Here is a 24,636-nt window from a genome sequence, read left to right as displayed (position 1 = left end):
GAAATAATGCAAATTGATATTGTGTTTAGGTGAATTTGAATACAGTTCTTGTGTACAGTGAGGCATAAAATAATCATTAAAATATGTTAAAATCCTAGTCTGACTGTCTGTTTTTTTTTTCTGTAAAAATTCACTATAACCAATCAATTTAAACCAGAAGTCAGTTTAACAGATGCATTTTTAAAATGTCATGTATAATATTACAAGATATATTACTCTTATCTTTCCTAAAATATGACAGCAGACGCATTTCAATCACAGAAAAACCCTAGAGACAATATATTCCACAATCGCCAGAAGCTCTTTTCATTGTTTAATGAGCTGTTTTATAGTCTGATACAGTTTAGTCAATAAATACAGAAACATTTTAAAATGCAAAACCAATACAAAAAAATTATCTGTAATATTTACAAATTAGTGGAGTCTAGTGCAATACAGCATATGAAATTTATTAGCAGGATAGACTGTAAAGTGCATGAGAACAATCTGAGCATCACACATCTTTCACTGGAACCTTAAACTAATCCAGCTCTCAAAGAAGTTAACGGTCAGGGCAAAATCTGATGCACTTCTACATTCTAAAAAGCAGATGAGACAGTATCAAACACAAATCCCATTGTGTGTTTCAGTGCAGTGTGAACAGGCTTCATCTGTCATAATGTTAGTGGTGCACTGCCATTGCATCGATGCTGGAATCGCAGGATTATGCGTGCGATTCTGTCTGCGAGGTGATTCAGGTTCGATTCCTCCACGATAGATGGCAGGTTCAGGTGTACCTCCTCTGACGTCTCGTGTACTGGCCCCTCATCCCGCCGCAGTGCAGCTCGCTTGCCAAACCTCTTCCTGCGCAGACGGCGGTGCACTAACTTCTGCAGACGCTCAATGGGAGCCCCATACTGAATATGCAGACCAGACAGAACCGGCTCAAATACATCCACCAATCCTGGAAGAAAAACACCAGCAGAGAATCAGTTTAGAGATGCAACATTCTTTTAGTTTACCTCACACATTCAGAATTGTCAGATTTAAACAAAAAACAGCTAGTTGCTATGGTGATTATGGTAGTGGTCTGTGCAGTTGCTATGGTGATTATGGTGGTGGTCTGTGCAGTTGCTATGGTGATCAGGGTGGTTTTCTGTGCAGTTGCTATGGTGATTATTGTGGTTTTCTGTGCAGTTGCTATGGTGATTATTGTGGTCGTCTTTGCAGTTGCTATGGTGATCAGGGTGGTTGTCTGTTCAGTTGCTATGGTGATCAGAGGGGTTGTCTGTGCAGTTGCTATGGCGATCAGGGTGGTTGTCTGTGCAGTTGCTATGGTGATCAGGGTGGTTGTCTGTGCAGCTACTATGGAGATCAGGCTGATTGTCTGTAATCTGAGTGGTTGTCTGTGCAGTTGCTATGGTGATTATATTGGTTGTCTGTGCAGTTGCTATGGTGATCAGGGTGGTTATCTGTGCAGTTGCTATGGTGATCAGGGTGGTTGTCTGTGCAGCTACTATGGAGATCAGGCTGATTGTCTGTAATCTGAGTGGTTGTCTGTGCAGTTGCTATGGTGATTATATTGGTTGTCTGTGCAGTTGCTATGGTGATCAGGGTGGTTGTCTGTGCAGTTGCTATGGTGATCAGGGTGGTTGTCTGTGCTGTTGCTATGGTAATCTGGGTAGTTGTCTGTGCAGCTACTATGGAGATCAGGCTGATTGTCTGTAATCTGAGTGGTTGTCTGTGCAGTTGCTATGGTGATCAGGGTGGTTGTCTGTGCAGTTGCTATGGTGATCAGGGTGGTTGTCTGTAATCTGAGTGGTTGTCTGTGCAGTTGCTATGGTGATTATATTGGTTGTCTGTGCAGTTGCTATGGTGATCAGGCTGATTGTCTGTAATCTGAGTGGTTGTCTGTGCAGTTGCTATGGTGATTATATTGGTTGTCTGTGCAGTTGCTATGGTGATCAGGGTGGTTGTCTGTGCAGTTGCTATGGTGATCAGGGTGGTTGTCTGTGCTGTTGCTATGGTGATCAGGGTGGTTGTCTGTGCAGCTACTATGGAGATCAGGCTGATTGTCTGTAATCTGAGTGGTTGTCTGTGCAGTTGCTATGGTGATCAGGGTGGTTGTCTGTGCAGTTGCTATGGTGATCAGGGTGGTTGTCTGTGCAGTTGCTATGGTGATCAGGGTGGTTGTCTGTGCAGCTACTATGGAGATCAGGCTGATTGTCTGTAATCTGAGTGGTTGTCTGTGCAGTTGCTATGGTGATTATATTGGTTGTCTGTGCAGTTGCTATGGTGATCAGGGTGGTTGTCTGTGCAGTTGCTATGGTGATCAGGGTGGTTGTCTGTGCAGTTGCTATGGTGATCAGGGTGGTTGTCTGTAATCTGAGTGGTTGTCTGTGAAGTTGCTATGGTGATCAGGGTGGTTGTCTGTAATCTGAGTGGCTGTCTGTGCAGTTGCTATGGTGATTATGGTGGTTGTCTGTGCAGTTGCTATGGCGATCAGGGTAGTTGTCTGTGCAGTTGCTATGGTGATCAGGGTGGTTGTCTGTGCTGTTGCTATGGTAATCTGGGTAGTTGTCTGTGATCTGAGGGGTTGTCTGTGCAGTTGCTATGTAATGGTGAATGTGTGTTCCTGTACCTTTAAGTGTGAGGTGATCACAGGTTGCACACACATTATCATGCCACCTGGATCCGGGCATCACCAGCTGTTCATCAGTCTTGCAGGCACTGTGAGAAACACATGCTGCATGCATCTTTCTGACATCTGCGAAGTGTCCGTCTGCACAGAGCTCACACATTGTGTCTCTGTGTGGGGTCCCTGCAGACACATGATCAAACATTACACAACAGTCACCTTGATCCACCTTCACATGAATCTCTGTTAGAATAGAGCCAGTGCAAACACAGTGTTACTGCGGTCTGACCGTAGCCAACAAAACACCAGCTGAGTGACAGAACCCAATAAGATTATAATGATTATAATTAACGTCCTTCAGAGGAACTTAACAGCTGCCAAGCAACGTGATGCAGGTGTGAGCATAGCTATGTATAGATGCCCCGTTCGCCCACTGGAAAGGTCAACATGACCTCATTCACCATCCAGTAGCTTCTCACAGAGCCGCTGAGCCCTTCTGTGCAGGACTGTGGCATCTTATGAATATTCAGTGAGTATGGTGAATGATGTCAAGTTGACCATTACAATATGGCACATAGCTTACATACAGCAGCCAAAGAAACAGTCGCTAATGAGGCATTTACATATATTTATATATTTTTATATTTTTATAAAGATTACATGGCGAGTTATGAAATGTAATAGAACTTTAAATGTTTTAAGATTAAGCTAAATAATATCTATCTATCTATCTATCTATCTATCTATCTATCTATCTATCTATCTATTTATGTGTGTTTTAAATGTAAAGTTACTAAAGTAAAAATATTAATACATTTTTGAAAGTTACACTCCCCCCCCCCCTCTCTCTCACACACACACACGCACACACACACCCTTTCTCTCTCTCTCTCTCTCTCTCTCTCACACACACACACACACACACCTGCAGCTTTGACTCCGTGACCCGGTTTGCACTGGCTGTGTGTCCTGCAGAAGTGCTGATCCCAGAAGAAGCCGGCCTCACACTCGCAGACTGTGTTCACGGTTCCGTTACACGGCCGAACGACCCGCTGGTGATCGGAGCACGCGTCGCACCGCAGACAGTCCGGGATGTAGTTCCAGAACTCGGTGTACAGACCCGGGCCGCACGGGACGCAGCTCGTCTCGCAGGAGCTTGTGCAGTGCGCACCCAGGCGAGTCCCCGGCGGACACCTGTCACACAGCAGCTGCTGTCCGGTGACCGGATCCGTGCGCCGGTAAGTGTGTCCATCCGCCGCCTGTCCGGCTCCAGACAGAACCGTTAAAAGCACTACAGTGAAGAGAAACTAGAGGAACCGAAGCACAGCGGAGAGAAAACAGATTAATACAGATAATAATATGTGAGATATAGGATTCAAAGCTTTTAAAGAATGATCCCGAATGAAGATGTGATGCGTTACTCACCATCGCGCGCTGCTGTCAGGCTTCATTGATGCGCGCGGTGCGCACGCTTATATCCTCTCATCAGACACGCCCTCTTTCAAAACGATACTCTAAACACTTACTAGAACCAGAGCACAAGACTGACTCATTTCATCTGCTGGACTAGAAAAAAAAAACTGTCGAACTGAAAGAAAGACCCTTTTCTGTCTGATAACATCAAACACCTGGAAATACTTCAGTAAAGCATCATCTACAACGCCCAACATTCAGTAATACTGATAATGAAAGGTTACATCTCATGATGTGATGAAACAATATGATGATATGATCAGAATGTTTCTGGCATAATAAGTATTACCATATCTTTTCAATCTCATAACAGAATACAACATTTCACAATATATATATATATATATATATATATATATATATATATATATATATATATATATATATATATATATATATATATAGGCTATATACATATAACCTTGATTCTGTTAGTGGAGTTTAGATTTTTCATGTGATATGATTCTTGATGCACGACAGAGTGTTTTAGTTTCACTTGACTCAATATCCAGATCTTGGATCACCGATTAGATGCTAAAAGTACAAATTCTTTGTTGCTAAATATGCAGTTAAACAGCATAAATATGAATGTTGTTATTAACTGAACTGAAAAAAGAATTTCCAAGAATAACAAAGTGTAGAAAATATATATAAATAATTTATGAAGTTATAAATATTATAAAAAGTTATAATATTGTAGATGAACTGATTTTTGAAAGTATGGTCAGTCAGGTGACAACTAGAGCCCAGATACAGATCCCCTGTAAAGACCTTGTCTCAGAGGAGCACCAGGACAAGACCACAGGAAACAGATGATTCTTCTGCACAATCTGACTTTGCTGCAGTCTGGAATTGAACTACTGGTTTCGTCTGGTCAGAGGAGAACTGGCCCCCCAACTGAGCCTGGTTTCTCCCAAGGTTTTTTTCTCCATTCTGTCACCGATGGAGTTTCGGTTCCTTGCCGCTGTCGCCTCTGGCTTGTTTAGTTGGGGTCACTTCATCTACAGCGATATCGTTGACTTGATTGCAAATAAATGCACAGACACTATTTAAACTGAACAGAGATGACATCACTGAATTCAATGATGAACTGCCTTTAACTGAAAATTGATTGTTTTTGGATTATTGACGCACTATTTTCATATTTAATACTGTAAAGTGCTTTGACACAATCTGTATTGATAAAAGCACTATATAAATGTAGGTGACTTGACGTGATTTGACTTGACCTTTATTTATACAGTGCTTTTTACAACACATATTGTGTCAGTTTTTCAGTTAAAGTCAGTTCACTGATGATTCAGTGATATTGACAGAAATTAGGCATCCCCAATAAGCAAGTTAAAAGCAACAGTGGCAAGGAACAGAAATTAAGGAAAAACCTTGGGAGAAACCAGGCTCATTTGGGAGGCCAGTTCTCCTCTGGCTAGGCATGGTTTAATTCCAGACTGCGACACCGGTCAGATTAGACAGTCCAGATCTGTAAATGATCTGAAACAGCACCGTCCATTCTGCTAACTCTAACATCACTACTGGTTTAGTGTTCTAGCGCCTCCTGCAGGCCAATGAATGCCGACACAGACACAGAGATGGAAAACCTGATCTTAAAGCCATAGTTCATCCATAAATAATGCAATTTACCTTCTGGAGTGGGACACAAAAGCCACAATGATTTGCACTGTATTTTTGTCCATTTAATGGAAGTCAAAGGGAACCTGAAAGGGTTTGCTTACCAACATTCTCCAAAATCTCCACATAAAAGAGAAAATCATACAGGTTTTGAAGCCACTTTCCACTACAGAATAAAAATCAATCAATCATTAAAAAAAGGTAATCACAACTTTGAGTTATTTCTCGGACTTATTGAATTAAAACTCAGAATTCAGAAGGTAAAACGCCTGAATTGAGAGATATAAACTCAGAATTACAAGAAAAATAGACAGAATTGAGAGATATAAACTCAGAATTAAAAAGAAAAAAGTAATAATTGAAAGATATAAAAGATATAAACTCAGAATTACAAGAATAAAGCCAGAATTGAGAGACATAAACTCAGAATTACAAGAAGAAAGTCTGAATTGAGAGATATAAACTAAAATATTAACTCAAAATTCAGAGAACAAAGTCAGATTTTTTAAACATAAACTCTTAAAAACTTTTATAAACTAAATGCAAGACATAAACTCATAATTCTGAAGAAAAAGTCAGAAATGTGAGAAACACTATGATTCTACTAATATTGCACAGTCACTCAGTCAGCAGAATGTCTAAAGTGGATCAAATAGTGTAGGTAGAAAAAATGTCAGAAATCTGTCTCATAATTGAAACAAGAAACAAAGGTCAAATTGCGAGACAAATAGTCACAGCTACCTCGTTTTTATCCATAGTGGAAAAAGGTGTGGGGGCGAGGAAATGACGCAATTCTTCTATAACAGGTGAAACTCACCTTTTACTCCAGTTACAGTGAGCCTGACATGTGCATACTTTCACTGAGGTGTGTAAATACTTCCGTACATTGCCATCAGAAACGCACATGTCGATCAGCATGCAACACCTCACACACTGCTATTTATAACCAGCTTTATCAGATTCTTTGTCATGCATTCTACATGACCTGAATCACTGGACATTCAAACACAGTGATGGAGCATGGATATGTTTGCTTATAGCAGTGAGATAACCACTGTATAAAAACAGTGAGTCATCAGCAGGACATTTCCCATTTAAGGGGATTCCATAAACACAAACACATTAAGGCCATTACGCACAACAGTGTGTGGGAGGTGAGATGATATCAGGAAACCCTTTGGGCGGACAGCAGTTTACATCACAGTCAGTCACTGGGAAATGAATGAAACTGACCCACTCAGATGATTTAGCTGAACAGAAATGCAGAATTACCAACAAACGTCAGTCAGAGCTCTTTCAGTGTAACTGTACAAGCGTCCAGCTTCAGCTCGACTCAGATCTCTCCTGACTGTGATCCAGTAAAGGTCAGAATAAGGTCAGTAATATCTCCAGATGAACTCTTCCTGGACTGAAGCAGCTCAGCTTTACTGGATTCTCCATCAATCATGTTTTAGAGTCTCAGATCTGATCCTCAGGAGCTTTTCTTTCACTGTTCCTCAGCGGAGGAATGATCTTAGCAAAAAAACAAACTTGTAGAATTGTAAGTGTGTCCTAGAGGTCAAGAAACACTGCTCAGATAACCCCACCATTATCCAATAAAGACTTTTTGATTCAAAGCCAGACAGCAAACGAACTAGTATTCAATTACATCATTTCTCTTGGACCCTGTAGGAAATGTACGAACAGGCCTAGAATTACAAGGAAAGTCAGATTCTCCACGTTTCATTGTTGGAGTGACAACGGACGACTTCACAGAAAAGGCTTCAGAATGGAAAGGTAACGGGGTTTTACGGTTCATTCATCTGAAGTGTTTCCTGTGGATCAGTTGTGTGTTTCTACAGGAAAAAACATCTTCAAGAATCACACTAATGTTTGCGATTCCTCTTCAGAGAAATGCGATTCATAATCAAATACAATAAAAATTACAATTAGAAAACAGGGAGTGTTCCATGAAAGAGCTTTTGAAAGACAAATACACTGGAGAAAAAGCCATTCATCGTTTTACTGGAAAATCCAGATTCACTGGAATAATGAGATTCAGAGGAAGGGCTGTGTGTGTACGGCAGTTTCTTCATCACGTGCACGTCTCACACAGATTTAATTTCTAGGTGCTTCATTAGCTAACCACAAGACAGAACTGCTTTTATAAAGAGAGTGAGTGAATCACATGTGAAGCCCAAACACGCTTCATGACTTCTTTCATAAACAGATTGATAATCTCAAACAAATGTGTTGACAAACAGATTTCTGGATCCTCAGGCCTTCATGTGCAGAGATTTACTGGACACTGATGCAGCGCAAAATAGACAAAGTATTTCAGACTGCAGAATATTAAAGTGAAGTGAGAAAGGGTGGAAATGTAGCCGAAATAGTCAACAACTAACAGACAAATGCACAGACTTCACTCGTTTAATACAAAATGTTCAATTCTGCAATTCTGGTGCAATTTCACTTCAGAACATTATCTTTTTAATCAGTATTTGTGTCTTGTTTTCAATACAAGTATCTAAACTTTTTTTACTTGTGAAGCAAAATGACTAAAATATGTTATAAAATTGTTTTGTAAAAGAAGAAGAAGAAGATGTCTGTTACACAAGATATTTTCAGTGCATCCTCTATGATCAAGTGAACGCATCCTTGATGAATAAACACTAAATGTCTGAATGGCAGTGTATCACAAAAATGATTTGTTTTGTTTTTTAAAGAAGGAAAAAAGGCTATCTGCCGACGGGGTCATTAAACCTAAAATCTGCATGTTTCGGGAAAGCAGATTGTTTCAAGATGAATTGTGAAACTAAGATAACAAAAATCTTTTCCAGCTTCTCTTGACAAAACACTGTCAGGAATCGAGCTCAGTGATGGGAATGAGCTTGGAAACACAAATCCACTTCCAGAAATATATCCAAAGCGACTTACAGTGCATTCAGACGTATGTGTTCCCCGGGAACTGAACCCATGACCTTTTGTGCTGCTAATGCAATGCTCTACCCTTTTAGTGATGTTAAACTATAATAATTTGCATATCTAACTCTTGAGTATTCCATATGTTTGTCAGTAGTCAAATAAAGCTTGTAACATGTCAGCGTGAAACGAACAGCTCATATTTCCCTCTCATGCAGTTATAAATACAGCGATTTGACTGAACCACTTCTGCTGCACGAGATGAGAGCACTTTCATCATTTTCTGAGTCATGAAAAAGTCTGCTTTTGTGATATATTTCCTTCTTTCTTTACTGCGAAATATTTGCTTGGATGCGCTTAAATCTGAAAGAAAACGGGTTAACGTGATTTCATGACCGCGTGCGTTATCGGTTTATTAAGCATGATCGGTTTAAGAACATGCATGTAAACCTGCTCGAGTTTAAGACATCTAGACGGAGAAAAGAGTCAGAAAACAGTGAAAGTGCAGCAGAAGTAGAAGAGGTTCAGACATAACGCTGCGTTTATAACTGCATGAGACAAACGGACGAACATTCAATCCTCCGAGTCAGATACACACATGATTATATTCTGATGTCACTGCAGGGAATTAACCTGATTTATTAATGAAGTCATGTAACCGCAGCTTCCTTGCGTTGTCAGGTTACTGGTGTGCATCTAAATGTGCTCACTACTGTCAGAAACGGGAAGAAGCTTCAAAACTACATTTGCATCAAAACCATCAATGCTCCTTTCATATAATGGACATATCATGAAGCTTTTCAACTTTCACTTCCGACATGACTAAAATCTTCCTGCAGCTCGAACATCAGATCATCCTGTTGCTATAAACACACGCTTATAGCTTCAGTCTCTGTTTGAAAGACTTCTGAATGTTTCTGAAAGAGTCTCTTCTGCTCACCAAGCATGCTTTTATTTGACCAAAAATGCAGTAAAAATTGTGAAATAATATTATAAAGTAAATCATCTGTTTTCTGTGTGAATCTGTGTTAAAGTGTAATTTATTTCTGTGATGCTCCGCTGTATTTTCAGCATCATTCCTCCAGTCTTCAGTGTCACATGATCTTCAGAAATCAGAATAATATGATGATTTACTGCTCAAGAAACATTTCTGATTATTATCAGTGTTGAACACAGCTCAATTTTTTTTTTTTTTGTGGAAACCCTTGCCCAAAACGTCTGAATAGTAGTTTATCACCATTTCAATGAAAATATTCATCATATTATTCTGATTTCTGAAGATCATGTGACACTGAAGACTGGAGGAATGATGCTGAAAATACAGCGGAGCATCACAGAAATACATTACACTTTAACACAGATTCACACAGAACACAGCTGGTTTACACTAGAATAATATTTCACTATTTATTAATGCATTTTTGTATATCTTCATAGTTTTAATTAGTCGATTAATGTACATTAATGCTGTAATTTATAAAGCTGCTTTGAAATGATCTGTTGTATTAATGACTGAAACTTTTGTATTAAGCAGACGCTTTTATCCAAATCGACTAAAATACAGGAATGAATCGTTTCATCACACAGCCAAAATTATTCATAGAGCACAATGTCATCACATGTCTTCAACGAGCTCCAGTTGAGAAGAAAGGCAAAGAAAACGAGTCAGTTCAGATCTGAAATAAAGCTGTCTCCTGCTAAAGAGCCAGAGAGCTGTCTGTGCTGTGACACAGTTTGAGCACAAGCCACACGTCTCAGACTGGAAACAGCATTTAACCTCACTGAATTCGTCCTAATGTGCTCCTGTTGGAACCAGTAGATGAATCATCGCCTCACGAACCATTAGAAACACATCCAGATGATGTGGGACTGCGGTGAGCAGGGTGTTTCCAGCTCATCACAACACGCTGCTCTTATTCTGACTCCCGTTACAATCCTGCTTTAGGTATAAGTGACTCTAAATAATGTCAGAAGGAGGCAAGCTTTCTCTTAAAACCTATTCACAGGAGATGAGACAAACTTTTACTAAAGAACAGACTTAGCTCGGCGTTAGGGGGCGGGGCTGAGCTCATTTCTATGGATGATGTCAGCATGCTCATTAACTATGCACACAGTGATTGGCTGATGTCTCTGTCAGAGATTTATTCATGGACATAATGTATGTTGCCGTATTCAAATAAAGGTTTAAACATTAATATAATTGCCACACTCAAATCAAGATTTTAAAATGCAGTACAAGTATATATTTAGCTGATTGTCAGCTTATGTATTAATTAGTGGATATGCTTATAAACAGCCTTATAATTAACAGAGTAGAATAATCATGGCTGACAGTAAGACAGGAAAATGTGAGAGAAAACCAAACTGGGCTCAAGAACAGCTGGTATTATACTCAAAGGGCAATGTGGAGTTGGGATAACGTCCAAAGCGAAAGGCAAACCCTTTATAAAAGGTCATTATTGTCAAATGGTTCTCGAATGTGTACATTGCCAGACAGATTGTCGGAAACTGTGATTTTAGTAATAGTTTGTGATTTGATCTTATAGTGACTCAGGAGTTCTCTTCACTGCTCCAGACCTAAATTGCTTTTAGCCCATTATTTAAAAAATTTTCCCCTAAGTTGGGAAGATATGAGCTACTTTTAGCCATGTTTTGTGAATACAGGCCCTGCTAGCTAAAGTTCACATACATAAATAGTCTCTAAATCTCTCTTTTCTTTATTCAGTTGATCTAGATTAGTATATAGAAATGATTCAAAGTTCTGTTCACCCTAAAGCAGTGAAAACTGCATCTCTGTATTCATACCGTGCGTCCTCTTATGGTGTAAAAAACACTTTTACTATAATAAAACCATGGTTAATTAAATGATTTGTAGATGTATTCTTTCTTTTTTCTTTCTGTTTCTTTGTTTTGTTTTAATAACTGTACTGCTTTAATGATTTGGTGTTTTGTATCGTTTTATAATTAAAAAAAATCACTTCGATTGCAGCGCTTTGAAGAAGTGAATCATTTTGCGACTCACTGGTTTAATTGATTCAGAGATTCGAACAGCTTGGCTTCACCATCACTTCGTGCTTTTTAAAATCATTTCAAGCGATGTCGATATTTCAAAATGAGAGGCTCTTTTGATCTGGGTTTTGCTAATCAATCGGCTGAACTGAATGATCGAAGTCACGAGTTTGAATCAATCGGAGCGGATCCAGCGTAAATGACTCACTCAGTTGAATCGGTTCATCAGTCATGTTTACACGACTCTGTTAGCAAGACTACTGGCTTAACTCGCTAGTTTTATGACTTTAACTTAATTAAGTGGAAAAAAATTATGTTTACAAATAAATATCCATATTTACATTCCAAAGAAAACGTCAACACAAATCTGTTCAGGTGAAGTAACCGGTTTATAGATGACTAGTGAATCACTCCATTAATATGACGAGCTTCAGCTCAAAATACATGTTAGATGGATACACTGTTTTTTTTTTGTCTAGAACTCTAGACAGTGGGGTCCAAATCTCACTGGACTTTTAAAAATCATCTTACAAAAAGATTGTGGTCACAAAAAATTTAAATGTTGAAATACTAAGAGATGTGATGTTCCTGAAATGACATGTAGTCCAGCAGAATTCCCCAGTTTGGTTCCAGTTAATCAGTCGTCTGAACAGAAGGCCATAGAGTAAACTAAAACTAAAACTAAAACTAAAACTGATTCATAAAAATCAGTTAAAATAAATGTTAGTTCCAAACTAAAATAAAATATAATACATATTTTACAAACTAGCTAGTTTTTAATGCAACATTTCTCATTTATTCTAAAATAAATTATAAATTATTATTCTCATTTATTATACTAAAATAACCGAGAGGCATGAGCTCAGATCAGAGAGGTCTATGATCAGTCAGTTTAATAAAAAACAAACAAGTGGAAAAGATTGTACAGTTGAGATAATAAAGCATAATGGGAGATTAACAAGCCAAGTTTTGTAGGCAGGATATTTTTGACCGTAAATGTAAGTGGGAGGGGGAAAAATGCCAGAAAAAAGGTAAAACAAATATTGCAATTTCTTGGGAAGTTGTATAAGCCTTTATCAGCAAAGCAGATAGGTTTAAGTACAATGCAATATCATTCATTAAAGGGAGGGTGAAATGCTATTTCATGCATACTGAGTTTTTTACACTGTTAAAGAGTTGGATTCCCATGCTAAACATGGACAAAGTTTCAAAAATTAAGTTGTACGTTTGAAGGAGTATTTCTGTTCCAAAAATACCTCTTCCGGTTTGTCATAAGTTTGGGAAAGTTTTTTTCGAGTATGGCTCTGTGTGACGTTAGATGGAGCGGAATTTCCTTATATGTGTCCTGAGGCACTTCTGCTGGAAGAGCGCGCTCCCGTATAGCAGAGCACTGAGAGCACAACAGACTTCACTGATCAGAGCCAGAGCGTCGCCAAATGTCACAAAAGAAGTGTGTTTTTGGTTGCCAGGGCAAGACAACCCTGCACAGATTACCAAAAAGAAACAGTATTAAGGGACCAGTGGATGGAGTTTATTTTTACAGAGCATCAACGGAGTTGTGCAAGTGTTTTTGTTTGTTCCCTGCATTTCGAAGATGCTTGTTTTACAAACAAGGCCCAGTTTGACGGTGGATTTGCGTATCGTTAATTTCTTAAGGATGATGCAGTCCCAACGAAAAAGGGTCACGATTGTGTGTTGGAACCGCATGCGGTGAGTAAAACTGCTTCAAATATCTCTGCCTCCTTGTTAGTGCGTCCTCCTCCCATCAGAGACCCGGGTTCGAGCCCCGCTCGGAGCGAGTCGTTGCTGCTGCTGCTCTCGTTCAGTTTCAGCCTCGGGATCTGATTCTGGATCATAAATAAACGCTGAATCTGACTTAGCCATGGTTTGTTTTGGATGATGGTTTTGTCCTCACGGTAATGTCACAGCTTCCAAACACTCTCAACGCAAAAGCCTATTCGCGCTCGTGATTCTTTAGCTCCGCCCACACGTCTTTCTCTTATGAATATAATAAAACTAAAGACTTTTTGGATTTATGAAGGATGCAGTACTACTCTATAGGTACTCAAGATTAACAGGATATTGAGTGAAAACAAGCATTTCAGCCCCCATTTAACATTTCCAAAAAGGAAAACCCATCCATGTTAGAATGACTGAATATAGCATGAGAATACCAGTAAATGAGAACCAGCGCGCATCAGGTCACCTGCACCTCTTACTGTCTCTGGGGTCTTCCCACAGAGCAGATCAAGCTCAATGCCTTTCTACAGGTGTCTGTCATGACAGGAAAGCAGACCTCCGACCTGCACTGCATTCCCTGGAAATCCATCACTCCACAAGGAAATATTGACTCTGAATGAAGTCTGAGACACCTTTCACGGGAAGATGTCATATGCTCACACAGACACACACACACACATACACACACATACAGAAAGGAGGAAAAAAAGAAAAAGAAAAAACATTTTGGTAATATAAATAAAAGAATAGCTGTTAGATGAAAACCTTTAACCAAAACTGAGAAATGTTGCCTGGGCAATCAAGAGAAACACATTTAAGCTGGAGCACTAAAATTATAGCCTGACTACGTCAGACTTCCTACTTCTGCTCAATTTCATTTCGCTTCTGTACTCAGTCTGATACAGCGTCAGAGCTTTCTGTTTGCCACCGGTCTGGAAACAGCCGAGCCAATCAACGAACAGAGGGCGGGCTGAGAGCCGTGACGTAGATGCGTAGATTAACTTCGCATAATCTGCAAAAGTCGTTTACAGCCATGTTCACTCCGGTATTTCGCTCGCATCATCATGTTTACAACAGGTTTACAGTGGAAGTTCAATCATAGATTTGAGTTCGATACATGATGTCTGTGCTTCGATGCGGCTGTACAGGCGCATAACATACGTCATAACTAAACGTATCTGATTGGCTTACGGGTAACCAATGATTTTAAACTTCAGACAAGCGCCCCCTAGCGAGAGAGAAAACACTTCTCTATTATGCCATTCCAGACTCTGTCTACGAAGCAAAGTGAAGTAGCAGAGTCTGGTATTACCAGGCTAAAATTACTGGATTTACTGGAAATAAATAAACTAATTTTAGTCAAAATTCTTAGTCTTAATCAAAGTTAATCTACAATTAAACTGAAATAAAAATAACTTAAACCTAAATAGTAATATTTAAAAATAAAGCCAAAAAGCACATAAAAAAAACTAAAATATAAAATATAAAAATAAAATCTAATGCAAAATAATAAAAACTATAGCGGCAAATACTTACATAACACTGTGCTACACACATTTGCTAAGTTTGTTAAATCAGGACTTCTATGCGGCAAATAATTATTTTTTTTCAGTATTTTTAAAATCTGCAGATGCAAAATTACTTTTTTCAGCATATGGACTTCCATTGTTTTACTATTGACTAATTTCACACCATTTTCCCAAACGAGGATGTTCCAAAAGTAGGTCTGGGAGGTTTATTTCAGTTGAGGGTATAAATCTACAGATCAGATCTGGTTCAAGACACATCGCACTAATACAGCTAGACTCTCGAATAACAGACCGACGTTTCCCAAACCCTTCATACGATGATCAGAGCGTTCTAAAGATCATTAGGAGCACGGCCAGGAATGTTTGCAGATATTTCCCAGCAGTCTTGGGAAAAATAGCTGTTAGATGCAATTTCTTGTGTAACACATTACACAAGTTATGTAATCAGATTACTTTGTGTTGTATATTTCAAGTAACTAGTAAAGTAAAGCATTACTTTTTAATTTACAAGAAAATTTCTGAGTTGCTTTTTACAGTTACCAGTTACTTTGTTTTCCCGTTTATTGACTGAGGAGTCTCCTGTCCTCATACTGGGAGAAATCGGAAGTACAGAGGCGTTGTGTGAACATGATGTAGTTCTAGATTAAATGTAAATGTGCATTGATTCATCACACTCGCAACAAAACAGATTTAGTATTCATCAAAATGAATGAAAACAGTGAAATGTCCCTTATGAAACAAAAATATATTGCAGTATATTGGAAAATATCATGTAATATATTAGGCATATATTCTTATATATATATTTATTTTTTTCCAATATATTGCAATATATTGAAAGCGGCAATCATTTGTATATTTTGCAAAATATTATATAATATATGCATCATTAATATATTATTAAATGTATTCAAATATATAATATATTAGAAAATAAAAAGGGAAAATAATATATTACAATATATGACAATATATTCTAAGAACACAAATGTATCTAAGCCCATTTTATTAACTAATGTGTTTGTTATAAATATAACTACTTATATTAAAAACAATCAAGCCCTGCTCATATTTAAAAAGTAACGCAAAAGTAACGCAACAGTAGAGTAACACATTACTTTCCATAAAAAGTTAATAAGTAATGTAATTAGTTACTTTTTTACTAAACCATCACTAACCCTCCAATTTCTCATTCTGAATCTACATACTATCCGTTTGGACCCCAAGAATCGTTAATTTATGAAAATTAGTAATTTTGCAACTAAAACAACATCTGATTAGATATTTCTTATTAATGAGTGAAAGTATTTATTAATTAAAAAATTAAATTCTTTGAAATTTACACATGAACCACAACAAACAAACTATGATTTTTTCAATATTGCTGAGAAATTTTATTTGAAATCATTTTATGAAATTTCTTTAATGAATTACCAGTATTAACTCCATTGGAATGAATGGAATTTTATGAAATTCCTTTGGATTTATAAGTATAACATTTATGAAACCTACATATTTATCTCTAACAGAACAACATAAATATTAAATATTTTGCCAAACAAAATCAGTTAATTTTAGGGGCATAAACTTAAACTTTAAACTTTAAATCTTAATGCATCTAAGAACTACACTTTGTTTGTTTTTATGAATTTGTAAGCTTCTCATCTAGGTCAAAACGGAAAGAGGATTAAATAAATATATTAACACAAACTCAAGCTTTGGGATGAATGGCGGCGGTGGGGCGGGTCTTCAGACTCAGGAGCTCAGCGATTGGACGCTTGCTGTCTTGAAAAAAGTCCAGTCCACTGATCCACTCCACATCTCTTACTCGTGATTGGTGCATCCACAGGAGAGGCTCCGCCCACTGAGACTCCGGCTGATCGTCCTGCACACAAACACGTAAACAGTTTCTCATGTGTCTGTCACATAAAACTTCATTGTTTCATTAATTAAGCTTCCATTTACAGGAAGCGTCATTCATGCCACACATTCAAGTCTGAAACAAAATACAGAAGCAGCTGAAACCAGAACAATGAGCGATGACCAATCTCTTTGTTCTGTTTGCCAGCATCATGGGACGCACCTGTGCCTTTGTCGCAATCATGTCGAGTCATATTTACCTGTATTTGTGTTGTATTTCACATTTCAAAGCAGCTTAATGGAAATCATGACGTTAACTTAGCATTGATTTCGAAGTGATATTGACGATTATGAAATCTATGCTTATGAGAAGATTTGGTTTTAATCTAAAACATTTTTATCAAATTTATTTTTATTTGCATAAATTAAATGGCAAAGATAATACTTTTACAGCGTTTTTTTTTGTTTATTCAGTGTTTTCAAAATTTTCCCCACATTTACTTTTTACTCAATGTATACATTTAAATATATAAAATCAGTTCGTTTTACACTTTAATCATTGAAACTGAAAATTTTTATAAAAATAATTTTTAATATATAGAAATCTATTAAGATTATTATTTTTATTTAATAAAAGGTTATCAAATAAATTAAATACAATATGAATTATCTGTATACTATATATCAATAATTAGTAAAAAAAAATACAAAATAAAAATGAATCAAAATATCAATGAATTGTAAAATGTGTATCTTTTAAATTAATATGTATAAATAAAACAGAGGTTATTAGTTTTACAGCTTAACATAAATGAATAATATTTACCACTTAATATAACTGAATATTACATTGTTTTATTGAATAAAAAATGGATGGATTGTCTATAATAGGGCTGGGATAAATGATTATTTTTAAACGTTTAATCTAGCGATTATTTTTTCGATGCATCGATTAATCTAACGATTAAGTTTTTCCAGACCGATTGGATTTCGATTATCTCCCCATTAATTGACTACTAACAATTTATACAATGTTGATTTACATATCTGAATGAAAAAATCATGAATTCCTTAACATTGCAATATATGTTTATTGCTCTTAAAATTACAAAATAAAAGACTGACTAAGAATGCATTACTTTGCACTTGTATAGAGATAGCATTCAATAAAACCTTGAAGCCTTGAAAACACATAGCTTACTGAAACAAGCTTACTGAACACATAGGGCCTAGCTTACTGAAAAAAAGTTCTTCTTTCAGATGAAAATAACAGCAACTTGATGTCTAGCATTCAATAAAAAGTCACCCAAAATACTTGTTTAGAGCAATTGAAAGAATACAGTAACCAATGTAAACTTGAGGGCTTTAAGCTAATACAGAGAGTGCTTTTCCAAAAAAAAAAATATATAAACAGTGGGAGCCAGCAGCCTGTCATGGAGAAAAAAAACATAAGGTAAATGTTCGGCGCACATAAGGTAAATGTTTTGCAAACGTTTTTTAGAGAAATAAAAACAGGTCGACGAATCGATGCGCATATTTTGTGTCAACTTATTTTTTGCGTCGACGTCATCGATGACCTCGACGCATTGTCCCAGCCCTAGTCTATAATAAATATAATCAATAAATTGTACAATTTATATAAATTAAATTAATATGCATATATAAAACAGAGTAGATGCTAGTTTTACAGCTCAATGTGACGACATTGATATATATATCATATGGATCAGTGAGACTTATAATGTGATAATGTGTCTTCTGCTCATCAAGGCTGCATTTATTTGATCAAAAATACAGGAAAAATCTGTAATCTTGGATAATGTTATTACAAAATTAAATAATGGTTTCTATTTTAATATTTTTTTTTAATATAATTGATTTCTGTGATGCGCAGCTGAATTTCCATCATCATTACTCCAGTAAAAAGTTTCACATGATCCTTCAGAAGTCATTCTAATATGATGATTTATTATTAGAATTATCAACAGTTGTGCTGACAAATACTTTTTTTGGAACCTGTGATACTTTTTTTTCAAGATTATTTGATGAATAAAACATTTAAAAAAAAACAGCATTTTTTCCAGATATAAATCATTTCTAAAATATACATCTTTGCTATCACTTTTTAACAATTTAACACATCCTTGCTGAATAAAAGTTTTAATTTCTTTCAAAAAAAGAAAGAATAAAAATGTACTGACCCCAACCTTTTGAACAGCAGTGTATATTGTTAGAAAATATTTATATTTTAAATAAATGCTCTTCTTTTTTACTTTTTATTCATCAAATGATCCTGAAAATGAAGTATAACTGGTTCAATAAAAATATGAAGCAGCACAACAGTTTCAGCACTGATAATAAATCATCATATTAGAATGATTTCTGAAGATCATGTGACAAATGAAAATAGAAAAACTTTTGACCGGTAGTGTGTGTGTGTATGTATATATGTATGTGTAAATGTCACATGACATCAGAGAACGTTTGACCGATGATGTGACAGCAGTCATGGTTTCAGATATGTGTGACAGTGACACGAAGCACTGCAGGAACAGGAAGTGAGAGTGTGACACTCACAGCGCAGCTCTCCATGTTGTCGCTCCTGTGTGGAAGCAGGAAGGAAACCGTCTGAAGTTCAGCAGAACACTCGTTCACCATCTGTGTGTCATTCTTACAGCTGGTCAGGACCACAAAATAATGAGTGGGAACAGGAATAGATGAGCCTGCAACGAACCTGAAAATTACAAAATAAAAATTATAAAGTAAATTCTTTAATTTATTTTAACGCCTGTACATTACACGATTATTATTGTAAACTGAAACTATTAACAATTTTTGTTAACTGAAATAAAGCTAGGATATATATTGTATTATTATTATCATTACAGAATATAGAAAATTGGTTATATATCAAAGTTACAAACATTTCAATATAATAACACGATAATGTAAAAATCAAAGCTAAATTAAAACATTTATTTAAAAAAAAACTATAATATAAATATAATAATATCTATAAATATATATATTTATAGATAAAACAGGAATTCGGGAATACGTACTCCTGGATCTGCTCTGGAGAGTCAAAGTGTCCATCAAAGTTGTAGTCATACACTGGGCCGGTAACCACGTTAATACCGTTATACTGAAATGCGTATTTGATCAGCAGAACCTCCTGAAAATACTGCCAGAGTCCTGCACAAACACACACGATCAGTGACCAAATCCAGACCAAAACATCATATAAACACTCACAATTCAGATGCTCCTGACTCAAAGGTTAACGGCTCAAACACTTATGATTCAGACACTCAAGAGTCAAACACTCACGATTCATATACCACATATAAAACTCACAACTAACTCATGATTCAAACACTCACTACTCAAAAACTCACGATTCATTTACCACATATAAAAACTCACGATTAAAAAAACTCACGTTTCAAACACTCACGATTCAAAAACTCACGATTCATATACCTCATATAAAACCCAACTAACTCACGATTCAAACACTTACTACTCAAAGAAACTCACGGTTTATATACCACATATAAAACTCCCAACTAACTCACGATTCAAACACTCACTACTCAAAAACTCACAATATATATACCACAAATAAAAACTCACGACTCAAACACTCACGACTCAAAAACTCATGATTCATAAACCACATATAAAATTCAAAACTAACTCAAGATTCAAACACTCACGACTCAAAAACTCATGATTCATAAACCACATATAAAATTCAAAACTAACTCAAGATTCAAACACTCACGACTCAAAAACTCATGATTCATAAACCACATATAAAACCTCACGATTCAAACACTCACGATTCTAACACTCACTACTCAAAAACTCACGATTCATAAACCACAAATAAAAACTCACGATTCAAACACTCACGATTCTAACACTCACTACTCAAAAACTCAGGATTCATATACCACATATTAGGGCTGTCACTTTTAGTTCGAAAATCGATTGCACAATCGTTCGGACTAACCAAAAAAACTTTCAATTATAAATTTCAATATGCCTAAGTGTCAGTTACGTTCAATAAAAAAAACACACATGTCCTGTTTCTCAGGTCCATTTAAAGTTTCATTTTTTTGAACAGTTGTTTGAAATGGATTGAATCATTATTAAAATAATCTTGGAGATTTTTGAATTGCCTGAATCATAAATGCAGCCGGGTTGAAGCCTGCAGTGATGTTTTTCTTTTGTTATGGCAGTTGTCCCCTCTGTATATATATTATTTTTTTTTTTTTTTTTTTTGAGAATGTTGCACTTCTGTTGCTGTTTGTTATTCTGCATTTCATGCCAATAAATAAGAAATATTGCTGACTTTTGCGTTTCAAGCACTCTCTTTACGTTCGTCCGTTATTTGACGTTGAAATAGGAAACGTCTTTTTTTTTTGACATGGAAAATCGATTTCACAATCCATTCAACGAACACTTATGTCTTAAAAATCGAAAATGTTTTCACAAAAGTGACCGCCCTACCACATATAAACCTCACAACTAACTCAGGATTCAAACACTCACAACTCAAAAACTCACGATTAATATACCACATATAAAAACTCACGTTTCTCAGATTCTTCAAAATAACTTCTTATTTTCATCAGAAGAAGAAACTTATTCAGGTTAAGGTTAGCAAATGATGACACAATTGTCATTTTTGGGTTAACTATTTCTCTAATGTTAATAAGATAAAACACAAAGAGAAAAATAACTCACTGCTCTTGACTGAAGAACGTTAATACAGTAGCTTAGGTTCAGAATAAATAAAATATCTTGAAATTTTCACCATATTTTCATCAAACTTTTTGCACCATCGATAAGTATCGGTATCGGAAAGAAGTATCTGTATCGATAAAATGTAAATGATACCCATCCCTATTCAAGACTCAAACGCTCACGATTCATATACCACATATAACCACATATAAACTCATGACTCAAAGATTCACAACTCAAATACTCACAATTAAAACACTCACGATCCAAACAAACACTTACAATGAATAAACTCACAACTCAAACACTCACTCTTGAACTGTGGGAAGACGGGGACCGTGTTTCCAAGTGTCAGAGCGTCAAACTGATCTTCAGACGTGCCGTTCAGATCTGACAACAAAAACACATTAAACACACACAACTTTACTTTTTTATTGGGTTTTTTTGCTAACTAAAACTAAAACTTATTTTGACTTAATGAATAAACAAAAAAATACATTAAAATATGTATGAAATTAATATGCATAATTAATAAACTGAGGATGTTTGTTTTACAGATTAATGTAACTGAAAAATAAAAAAAAATATAAATATTCTGAAAGTTATTAAATAAATTTTTACTTATGCGTTGTTAAGTACATCCAAGAGTTATAGCTATATTAATATAATGTGAATAATAAAATAATATATATAAAATATGAAACGTTGCATTGGCAACTAATGCAATTAATTAAGCACACACACGCAAACACACACACACACACACTCACACACTCACTGGGTGGGAACAGGAAGGCGTGTGTGATGTTGCCAGCGTTGTTGTACTGGTTACATGTCGCGCTCTGATTGGCTGGAATCCTGATGTCTGCCCGAAGACAATCTGAGACGACCGGAGAACTTTCAGCCTACAGTGACACACATTCAGTTTGTCATTAGAACCAGAACTGAGCATATTCAGCTGAAGACATGAGCCACATGTTAGCATGTCCTGGCTGGTTGCTAGGGTGTTGCTATGCCACTGTTGCAGTATGTGTATGTGTGCATCTCACCTGTTTGTTGAGAGTGAAGGAGCTCCAGACGGGCGTGTGGGTGCGTGTGCTGTAGGCCGTAATGAAACCGTGTTGGTGCAGGACACAGTATTTAGCGTCAGACTGCAGAACCCGCGGACGGCCGAACAACATGTGTCGCCTCTCGCTCTCGGCCACTGCACACACACACACACACACACACACACACACACACACACACACACACACACACACACACACACACACACACACACACACACACACACACACACACACACACACACCATTATGGTCAGCTGTTTAGCAGGTGACTCTCACAGCTTTCAACATCATGTTATCTCACTGTTATCTCAGCAGAGCTCCTACACGCTGACACAAGCTTGATAAGTGCTGCCCAGTCTTACATAGTCACTTCCTGATTTTCCACACGCCAAACATTCCCTATCAGCAAGTATTCAGAGGAGAAACACCAGCGTCATGGGTTTGATTCCTAGGGAATTGAAAAGATCTGCCAAACGCATCAGTGTAAATGTAAATAAGCCGGTCTAATGGACCAAATCATTTACATTGATGCACGTGGCAGATGCTTTTATTCAAATCGACTTACACTTCATTCATGGTTAACATTTGCTCAATTCATGCATTCCCTGGAAAACAAACTCATTATTCTGTTGTTGTAACGGCTATTTAATCTACAGGAATGCCTGCAATAACAGTAAACAGTTCACTGCAGCATGTGAACTTCCACAGAAGTCTATATATCTATATATATATGGTAAAGGCTTTGAGTTTGAAGCATGTCATGAACTTCTGCTATGCGGCGTCACACGGTCAACACTCACATGCGATGTGAATGAACGAAACCTGCTGCTGAGAAACAGACGTGTGTGTGAGAAAGAGTTTCAGGAACTCAACACTCATCCGGTGTGTGGGAACACACTCACATTCAGTGACATTTATTTTGACAGCAAATTTGGACTTAGTCTTAGTCATATTCTTTTGACTAAACTGCCATTAAATGTTAGTCATACTTTAGTCATCTGAATTGTTTTAGCTTTATTCTATCGTTTTAGTTGACTGTCATCTTTAGTTAGAGTGTAATGCATTTTGAGCATTTCTCACAAATTTCCTAAACTTATTATATAGGTTTGTTATTAAAGTTTTTTCAATCATTCTTCATTGTTTTCATTCTCTTTTGCGTTGTCATGCTTTTCAAATGTATCCATGTCTGCTCTTCTCTGAATTTTTCAATGATTTATGTGTTACGCTAGCTTATGACCTACTGGATAGATCACGGTAAAAAATTGCTGTAAAAATCTTTTTAACTTCTAGCAGTGTTACAATGAAAAGATCACATTTTACAGTACTTTAATACATTTTACAGTAATAAAGAGCTTATGAAAATACTAAAATAACAGTGTAATGACAGCATTTGACGCCGACAATGGAGATTGGACTGGATCTCTTTCCAAATCGAGTTTTTTTTTTCGGTGAAAATTTTTTTACGAAAATGATTTGTCAATGAAATGAACAGAGCTCACCTTCTGCATCGGTGAGATTCAGACGTGCGTTAATGTCACTTTCACTCTGAAAACACACACACACACACACACACACACACAAACACACACACAGAGCTAGATTAGTGGAGCTGTCAGTGGCAGTGCTGTAATTATGGTTAACTACAACTAAAATTGCTAAAATGTCTCTTCATTAATGTAAGAATTAAAAAAACTAAATATAATGCTGCTTAGTATGTGTGTACCACTGCAGCTCAGTGTGTGTGTGTGTGTGTGTGTGTACCACTGCAGCTCAGTGTGTGTGTGTGTGTGTGTGTGTGTGTACCACTGCAGCTCAGTGTGTGTGTGTGTGTGTGTGTGTGTGTACCACTGCAGCTCAGTGTGTGTGTGTGTGTGTGTACCACTGCAGCTCAGTGTGTGTGTGTGTGTGTGTGTGTGTGTGTACCACTGCAGTGCAGCTGCAGCCCAGTGTGTGTGTGTGTGTGTACCACTGCGGTGCAGCTGCAGCCCAGTGTGTGTGTGTGTGTGTACCACTGCGGTGCAGCTGCAGCCCAGTGTGTGTGTGTGTGTGTGTG

General features: G+C 36.9%; 2 protein-coding genes across 2 annotated transcripts in view; both read right to left on the bottom strand.

The window, feature by feature from the left end:
* Positions 1 to 300: 300 nt before the first annotated feature.
* tnfrsf11b (tumor necrosis factor receptor superfamily, member 11b) lies at positions 301 to 4,213 on the bottom strand. Its single transcript, XM_026232359.1, has 4 exons — positions 4,043 to 4,213; positions 3,543 to 3,924; positions 2,621 to 2,800; positions 301 to 943 (listed from the first exon to the last, which is right to left on the bottom strand). Exons 1-4 carry the CDS (start codon positions 4,043 to 4,045, stop codon positions 654 to 656), a joined length of 855 nt encoding a protein of 284 aa, XP_026088144.1. The 5' UTR covers positions 4,046 to 4,213; the 3' UTR covers positions 301 to 653.
* Positions 4,214 to 16,268: 12,055 nt separating this feature from the next.
* LOC113062475 (venom phosphodiesterase 1) overlaps positions 16,269 to 24,636 on the bottom strand; it is a 27,045-nt gene continuing 18,677 nt past the window's right edge. The window contains exons 19-25 of the mRNA XM_026232358.1: positions 24,083 to 24,128; positions 22,563 to 22,717; positions 22,292 to 22,418; positions 21,826 to 21,903; positions 19,821 to 19,953; positions 19,336 to 19,492; positions 16,269 to 16,783 (exon numbers count right to left, since the gene is read on the bottom strand). Coding sequence (XP_026088143.1) covers positions 16,610 to 16,783; positions 19,336 to 19,492; positions 19,821 to 19,953; positions 21,826 to 21,903; positions 22,292 to 22,418; positions 22,563 to 22,717; positions 24,083 to 24,128 — 870 coding nt within the window. The 3' untranslated portion in view covers positions 16,269 to 16,609. The remainder of the gene's footprint in view (positions 16,784 to 19,335; positions 19,493 to 19,820; positions 19,954 to 21,825; positions 21,904 to 22,291; positions 22,419 to 22,562; positions 22,718 to 24,082; positions 24,129 to 24,636) is intronic.

This window comes from Carassius auratus, chromosome 44 (assembly GCF_003368295.1).
Source record: "Carassius auratus strain Wakin chromosome 44, ASM336829v1, whole genome shotgun sequence".
In the NCBI taxonomy this organism is placed as follows: Eukaryota; Metazoa; Chordata; class Actinopteri; order Cypriniformes; family Cyprinidae; genus Carassius; species Carassius auratus.
Note: the sequence above shows the minus strand (reverse complement) of the source record. Positions and strands in the feature narration are given on the sequence as shown.

Coding starts and splice junctions, on each gene's coding strand:
- tnfrsf11b (XM_026232359.1), bottom strand. Junction 2,801..3,542: donor TCACGGAGTCAAAGCTGCAG/GTGTGTGTGTGT, acceptor ATGTGTCTGCAG/GGACCCCACACAGAGACACA. Junction 944..2,620: donor TGATCACCTCACACTTAAAG/GTACAGGAACAC, acceptor TTTTTCTTCCAG/GATTGGTGGATGTATTTGAG.